The 8,543-nt window shown below is 43.0% G+C and overlaps 1 protein-coding gene across 2 annotated transcripts; it reads right to left on the reverse strand.

Moving 5' to 3' along the window:
- Positions 1-1,019: 1,019 nt before the first annotated feature.
- On the reverse strand, positions 1,020-7,833 carry NME5 (NME/NM23 family member 5). 2 transcript variants are annotated; one of them, XM_080627173.1, is made up of 6 exons: positions 7,812-7,833; positions 6,637-6,803; positions 4,811-5,016; positions 4,379-4,479; positions 3,240-3,358; positions 1,020-1,188 (listed from the first exon to the last, which is right to left on the reverse strand). In XM_080627173.1, exons 2-6 carry the CDS (start codon positions 6,763-6,765, stop codon positions 1,102-1,104), a joined length of 642 nt encoding a protein of 213 aa, XP_080483299.1. In that variant the 5' UTR covers positions 6,766-6,803; positions 7,812-7,833; the 3' UTR covers positions 1,020-1,101. The 2 variants fall into 2 exon arrangements, with proteins under 2 accessions (XP_080483299.1, XP_080483298.1); XM_080627172.1 differs by having other exon boundaries at positions 7,626-7,812.
- Between the last annotated feature and the right edge of the window lie 710 nt (positions 7,834-8,543).

The raw sequence follows: 8,543 nt of genomic DNA on the forward strand, positions 1-8,543 counted from the left end.
TCTCCAGCTGAGGAAGGATTTTTTGATGAAACAAATTATGGAAGTGCTTGTTTGTTTGGTATTAACCCAGCACACTGATGTTTCACATTTCAGAGCTGTGAAAATGACATTCTCCTCAGCCAAACCACAAGATGCAAAGCTTGAAGTTAACAGCAAAAATTAAAGCCCTACAAACCTTCCCCCAAAACACAGTCCAGTTACTTCAGAAAAGGTAATAGTGTGGGATTAACCCATTGCTGTTCAACAGCATGGCCTCTAACCCATTCCCTTGAAATTCTTAAAACGGAACGCACTAAAGTCAAGTGTGTGAACAACACAAGGAACACAACCGGAATCAGCAAAGCAAAAAGCACCATTCAGGTGAGATGTTCCAATTAAGCACCTTTCTTTCAGACAAATATTGGAAGACAGCATTAGTCCTTGACTAAAATACACCTTCATGTGGCTTCAAATGGAAATCAAAGACTGATTTATAATCACTATGCCTCTTGTCACCAAGATGGGAAAGGTACATTGAGTGGACCTTCAAATTACATTCTGACAAAATACATGAGGCTCAAGTGAATCCCCTTCAAGAGTGACCTTAGCTCCGTGATGCAATCAGCAATTAAGATACTAAAGCTGCTAATACACCTCCAGTAATTGTTTTCCAAGTCACATCCAAGCACCTCCCTTCACCATGGAATTGGTGTCTGCTAAAATAATGCCCAAACACAACTCCCAGTTTCCCAAAGCATGGGCCAGCTCTATGTAATTTGGGAATCTGCACTGGTGCAAGTGATTTTTGTTCTCCCCAAACAGCCAAACCAAGATAAATGGGGAGAATAGCCCCTAAGTCACACCTATTGAGATACCTGTCTTTTTCTAATCACCCCAAACCATAAATTTACCCTGTGATTCTACATTCACTTTGTCAATAGAAAAGAAACTACAACTGTTTACACCCTGGTTAAGTGTAAGGTTATTTATTCCAAGAAGACATGAGTAGTTGTGACAGCAACATTCACTTCAGATAATATTGATTACATAGCCAAGGGATACACTGAAAATTATAATATAGATCTGAAACTTGGAATGCTTAAGGTGGTTTCCACTGAGCTCTCATCCCTGATGCTTCTTCTCAGTGCCATGATGCTGTATCCTGGGTTTGTTAGGATTGTGTTCAATCAGCCAGTCAGCAAGCCAGATCTGTGGAACAAAACCCCAAACACTTTCAGTGTTCTGTTAAGTGTATGGGAGAATATTAAAAGCATTATTTGAAACCTGATCCAGAGACTCTCCTGCCATGCTGTGAAAGTGAGATTTTTCAGGAAAAATGGACACGAAAAATGGACACAAAAAATAACCTGGTTTTTCAAAGTGTTCTTTTAAATCCTCACAGCTTATATTGCTTTTGAACAATTCACACTGACCTTTAGAAAACTTCTCCTGGCAATGTCTATCTTTGTGTATGCATAAGAACACGTGATCCATACTTCAAATAACCTGGTAAACTCTATTTTGGACTGAGGCTGTACAATAGGCATGAAACTGCTTAATGAAATACTACTCCTGACAACACTTAGATACTTTAGCTAAGAATTAATAAATTAAAAGTGACAGCCTTTTGCACTGAAATCACCTTATAGTACCTAAAACATTAACCCCAAACATGGTTACTTCTTGAAAGTCATCTTTTAAGTTTTCCAGCACATTGTACTTACATAAGAATGTGCAAGGGAGGAATGGCCTAATTTCATCTGCCACTCCTGGCCTAGCTTTAGGCAAGATAACCCTTCACCTCCATTTCTCCACTTGTAAAGAGACGTTTTTAACACTTCCTTATTTACTTCACAAGGCTGTTGATGATTAGTTTCTGGAATGCTACTTCATAGCTTACTGTGAAGTGGAAGAACTGATAGGATAGTAGACCAGTAAGGTAAGCAATGCTCTCCTTTTATTACCAGGTACAAACACATAAGCCCAAAAGCCGTTAGAAGGACTATTTGGTGGTAAAAAAAAAAATCACCCCAAATTCAGCTACAATTGGTGTGGCCTTTGGGCAAATGGATGAATGAAAAGACTTCTTCATCTCTGCTTTCTAGATTTCTATGGTAACAGTGCCAGACATCCAGATCAAATGAACAGGTTATAAAGCTGGAACAATCGAAGTACATTTAATCTGACCTCATGTATATCACAAAGAAACACCCCTGAATTTCAGGCCTTTCTTCTGAAATGTATCTTGTAAAAAATGCAATGTTGATTAAAAACCTGATAATGAACTAGAATCCACCACAACTGCCAGTAAGTTGTCACACTGATGAGTTATCTACATTCTTAAAGAAGCATGAGTGTGAACGACTTGAACTTTAAGATGACAAAAAACCATTTACCATATTTTTCCAGATGAAAGAAAGCTAATTTTGTTTAGGGACTGATAAAAACACCAAACACCACCAAAACAACAGGAAATTAACTCTAGTCTTTCCACTAAGAACTGTAATTTGAATTACATCCATGGTTAAAAGGAATAATGTGTCAGAGGAGGGCAAGATGCATCAGTTTGATAACTGGAAAGGGGTCACAAAAAGACTGAAGAGTTTTCTGCACATCAGGTTGACTACATGAGATGGGTTTTACTTCAAAGAATCATAACTCATTTTCCTGTGGAACTGTGGAGCAACTCAAGTGAATGCTAATCAATGCTGCATATAATATATGAATATAAGTTATACATAGTCAAAATAATAGGTTATTCTAATGAAGGATTAATATAAAATAAGCACAATGATGCAATATAGACAGCCTTGCTAAGAACTCTATCGTATTTTACCCAACTGTGTAACTACTACCAGCGTGATTAGCATCTAGTCTCACTTAGCATCTACTGTATGAGAGTTATTTCATTTCAAACTCACCTCAGAAACAGCAAATTAAGTAAAAACTTCTACGTAACATCATATACATGCTTACCTTTCCAGCCATCTGTAACAACTACATGTTAGAAAGAGTTTTACAGAAACCACCCAAACCCCCTCTCCCCATCACTTCATAAGGCTGATTTCTTTTAGTGCTGGCCCTCATTTCATCTGTTAACAAACCAATCAATGTCTTGAAAGGCAAATCTTATTTGATCAGCTCATTAGCAGGTAGCTAAACCAGCATAAAAGAGTAGCTTTCCTATATACAGGGACTTTCCTAACACGAAGTAGGTGTATCAAAAAGCATACAGCACAACACTGATTTACTGTACATACCATTGGGTCTGCTGGTTTCTCTTTACACAGTGCAGTGAGCCCAGCTAGTAATGTGGGCTTTACATAAAAGTCCAAGTAATCCCTGGCTCTCTGTCCAGTTGGAACCGGCTCCACAATCACTGTAAGGAGCAACCACAGGTGTTGGGAAGCAGCTTGTAGAGCGATTAAAAAAGTCATTCTTTCAAAGGTTGTTTATATGCATGCTTCTGTTTTCCTTAATAAGTTAATAATACATAATGGTTTTTATAGCTTCTCCCACAACAAACTGCAAAGAAACTACCTAAACCCCTTTACAATGTTCCTGAGGTAATCTTACTAATTATAGCCAATTAGGAAAGAGAAGGAAATCAGATCATCAGGGGAAAACCTATATCCTTGAAGATGCACTGGGGGCAGGAGAGAAACAGTATATCCCGTGTTTAGTACTTCCTTCTTGCAGTATAAAGCTGGTTTCTGAAGACTCCTAAAAATCTCACCTGAAGTCCTGCTTTGTTGTTAGGGTGAGGAGAAGAGACACGGTTTATAATGGGTAAGGTTTGTAGGGAAGTGCAACATCTTATTAAGCTGATACACTTGACAAAACCCCAAGTTTTTTCTAGCAGTTTCCCCTGTATGATTCTGCCAAAGAGAAAAGGCATCATTCAACTCCCACATTACAAACAAGAGATCCTCTCCCAGCCCTTTAAGGTTTTATGACACATTTCTCTGGCAATTCCATATTAACTTTGGAATTGCACTATGAGGGCATCCAGGTTCTGTTGAACATGAATTACTCAGCCTGAGCCCAAAAAGAGTCAGTCTTCTCAAGCCAATAGATATCCCTGGGGGGATTGCCACAAGCATGTGCTAGAGTGTAACAGATTCCCCTTTCTTCTCATTTACCAGCTTTGCTCCAATTCCCAGACCACAGTTCAAAAAGTAGAAGCAATTCCTGTAACTACAATGGCTCTTCAGATATGTTTTGGTATGTCTTTCCTTAGCAGAAAAGCTTGTGCATAAAGACTCACGCATTCTCATAAACCAAACAAGCCCAACCTCTTCTAAATCCAATTGTATCTAGAGTCTAGGCAGAGACAAGTTGTAACAGGGAAGGACACTATCCTCCAAAAACTGGCAGTGTATCATTTGTACCATTTTACCTTCTGGAAACATGAATCTGATTTCTCTTTCTGCTGTGGCAATGCTGCGACTGCCATGAAGCCCATTCCTCAGGTCATCGGTCCCATAGATTGCTCTTAAGCTAAGAACAAGAAAAGTAACTGCTTGGTAGGCAACTGCAAATCCCTGCCAGGAGCATATAAAATCAATGTATATGGACTAATTGACAAGGCATAGGCTTGATCTTGGCTTTAAACAAAATAAGTAGCTATCTAAAATATATGTTTATGCACTCAGCATTCCCCATTAAATGGGGGAACTTTGCATACCAAAGAACAAAGGTGAAAAGCTTTGAGTCTGAAGTCACTTCAAATCTGTAACTCTAACATAAAAACAAAAAGGAGAGGAATTCTAGTCTCAACTGAGAGAATTACAAGATCCTGCTGGCTTCCCAAGGCCAATGCATGAGTTACCTGTGAGGGTGAGTTATCTTAGCTCTTATGCTGTTTGACGGTCCAAGCAGTTCTTTCCAGTATGAGACTGCACGATATCTGGCAAGAACCATAACAACTATTGGTCCAGAACTCATATAGGCTGTTAAATTAGGAAAAAACATTTTTCCATACTGGTCTGCATAAAAGTTGCTACATTGCTCTGGGCTTAGCTGCAGCTTTCGTTTCTAGAAAGTGGAGAAGAGAAACAAAGAATTAACACAGCCTTGCTAAATGAAGAGAGCTTGCTACCTCAGGTACAGTCCTGTACTGTGTCACATCTTCAAGCGCAGGAAAACAGGCACAGAACCATTTCCCAGCCTAATTTGATTCTCCAAGATCTGATCCTCATCAAGGCATAGAGTAACAAAGAGCAAGAGTTTTCCAAGTTAATTAAGCAGACAAACAGGCCGTTTGAATAAGGTGTGTTTTTAGCCTACGCAAACTACAGCATTTTATAACTGTTGGATGACTTAAAGCACAGTAAGGGCACCGTACAGAGAAAGTAAAGAGCATTACAAGGGCAGGATTTAATTATTTGCCTGCTCCAGCGTAATGTTCTACTTTTAAACCATTTTCGCTTCTGCCCACACTGGTAATTATGCAATTGTTCTATTTTTCAGGCTTTCTGAGTCTCACAATTGCTGCCTACCCACATGTGGCCAGGATTAGGACCAGGACTAGGTTTGGGAGGTTATCAGAAGGCACAGGGCAGTCAAGAAGAGAGAATTAAGAGAATTATTGTGAAGTTCATTCTTTGAGCCTGAACTTGTACAGCACAAGAGCACCACAAATTCTGATTCCTAATGACTTTGGTGCCAAAAGTCACTGCAGACGTCAGAAAATGCTATAAACACCTTGTCATTGAAAAAGAAAAAAATCCAAAAAGATCTCTGTTCTCTTATGTTTTGCAAAAATAAAAAAGGGAAGAAATTAAAAAAGAGGAATATGGAAAAAGGGAATTTGCAAGAATAAGAAAAAATACTGCATTTCCAGGTAAAAGAAAGGAAGGTGGAAAAGGAGGAGGGAAAAGGAAAAGGGGGGGTGAGAAGGGAGGAAAAAGGAGGGGGAGAAGGAAGGAAGGAAAGGGAGGGGGAAAAAAAGTGGAAAAAATGGAAGAAATGAAAGAATATGAAGTAATAAAAAAATGGTGAAAAATGGGAAAAGGGGTGCAAGAAAAAGGAAAAAGAAAGGAACATGGAAGAAAAAGAAGGAGGGGGAAAAGGAGGGGGAAAAGGAGGGGGAAAAGGAGGGGGAAAAGGAGGGGGAAAAGGAGGGGGAAAAGGAGGGGGAAAAGGAAAGACGGTGCTGCTGTGGGCAGTTACGGGCGAGGCCGGCGGCAGGCGCGGGGGCACAGCGCCCTCCAGCGGCCCGCCCGAGCAGGCAGTGCCCGAGCTCGGCACTGCCGAGCCCCGCCGAGCAGCGGGGAGCGCGTCCTGGCTGGCATCGGGCAGCGCAGGCGGGGCTTGGCCATACAGGACATATACACCGGAACAGTGACACAGAGTGGTCACAGCGCACCCGGCCAGCGGCTACGTCTATCAGGGCTCCAAGTGCCCACTTGCAAACCCACCATAGAGTCCACATCTCTGCTGCGTGTGTTTGCTAAAGCCGAGTTTGGTGACAAAGTCTGTGTTTTCTGTGTCAGCAAAAACATGGGTCTGGTCTGTCCCATTCCATGCGCCAGTAAAATGGAATCTGGCAGCAGTGGTTGATGATGTGAAAAACGTAAGTTCATTTTTAATTACTTGCTTAACTGCTATTGTTCTGACTTACAAAGCACAGTTATTTTCTCTAGAGCCTGTTACCTGAAGGATCATGAATCCCGACCTGAGAATGAGATCCTCTATTTCCTCTTCTTGATGAACAACATCTGGTTTGATGATGGCCAGAGTTCTTTCCACAAAAATCTGAGGTTCGGGCATTAACATCTGCATCTCGGCTTCTAAACGGGACTTTGTGTGCCCCTTTCACACTGCAACGACACCAGGTCAGGAGATTGGGAGTTTCACTGTGTAAGAGCACAGAGGGTCACTCCCACACCACAAAAGCCATGTGAGGTTTACTCTGTATTAGTTAGCTCTGTAGTTCCCACTCCCATTTCTCAGTGCAGAAGCACTTTGTGGAAAAGAAGCCAAAAGTTCAGTATTATTATAGTTATAATATATATTATATATTCAGTGTAAATTATAAGATGTAAACTGTTCCAACGTTTCACTAGGACAATACATGAGATAGATAGTGTTATCACTTCACCCTTGCTGTGCACATCCCCATCCACCAACTGTGTGTTCCAACCCCAAATCTGTGTTCTCTTGCATGCAGGTTGTGGTGTGGGATGTACTACCGAGAGCTAGTCCATCTGTAAGCCCCAGGGGACTTCTTAATTGCTATTTAATTCCTGTATTTATGGACTCAAATTCCAGTTTTCTGAGGCCATTAAGAAGCTATTGGAACACAGAATTGTTCTGTGACCAGCAGAACTAGCGCAGATGGGCTCCCTACGGACCTGCGAGCGCCTGTGACCTTCTCTTCCCCTCGTCTCTTTGCCTCCATGCTCCCGGCCCCACATCTCTCCCCACCTGCACCCCACAAGACACGGTACACAGCCATCCGCTGGCTCCCTGCTGCAGAAATCGATGTAATTACTCAGTTAAACCTCTCTGCCGGGTCGATCTTTCCTGTACCTGTACTTTGGAGACTCCCCGTTCTCTTTCAAATCTGGCTGAACAGACTGCAGCCTCCATCAGGGAGGAAAGATACAGAGAGGAACACAGCACCGCGTGGCTGCCTTTACCTGCGAACCGGGCTGAAGGCACCCACACCCGGAGCGCTGGGAGCACACGGACACCGGCGGCACACACAGCAGCAGAGACCCCAAGGAGCAGCTTCCTCTGCCCCGCTAGACCCCTCCCCGCCTGCCCTGAGGGAGCGCCGCCCGCTCGGTCCCCCCGCCCGGCCTAACCCGGGCCATGCCACGCACCTTCTCGCTCCGCCGCCGTTGCTAGGTGACGGCGGGGCCGGCGCCGGAGCGGCCACAAGATGGCCTCCGCGCCCCTCGCCTGTGCGCTGGGCAGGGGGAGGACCCAAGATGGCGGCTGGGGAGCTCCCGGCAGGAGGTTGCCGCGCTCGGGCAGATAACCGCGGGTCACATCTACGTGTTCATGGGCACCTTGTGGGTCACGGGAATAAGGAAGGGGGCAGCGGGAGAGCTATAAAGGCCATATTTCTCTATTTTGACAAAGCTTTATGTTGGTTTTACCTCACAGGGCTGCTGAGGGAGTCTCACAGCATATGTTCATAAGCTGAGGTAGTGCTATGTGTTGGAGAAAAGAATACGCACACAAGGCCTTCTTCGGGGCATTTAAATATTAATATTTATTGCAGCAGCGTGCCTGAGGTTTCCTGTTTAAGTGCTTGATTGACACCAGCAGGATCAGCATACAGCACACAGCCTTCTGGCACAGCAGACACACTAACAATCTACAGCTCTCCAATGTTGTTTTTCAGTGTTTTTTATTGATTTCTCTGTGTGTGTGTCTATCCAGAGCTACTTACCACAAAAACAAACATAATAAGTAAGAAACAGTTGCTGTTTTCCAGGTTAAACCATAATGAGGTGAACCACGGAGCTGGGGAAGCTTGGTTCCTGTGGATCTTCACCAGCCTCCACCACCATTGTGCCAATGTTTGCTCCCAGAACACTCCCTATTTC

This window comes from Psittacula echo (assembly GCF_963264785.1).
Source record: "Psittacula echo genome assembly, chromosome: 11".
Classification (NCBI taxonomy): Eukaryota; Metazoa; Chordata; class Aves; order Psittaciformes; family Psittacidae; genus Psittacula; species Psittacula echo.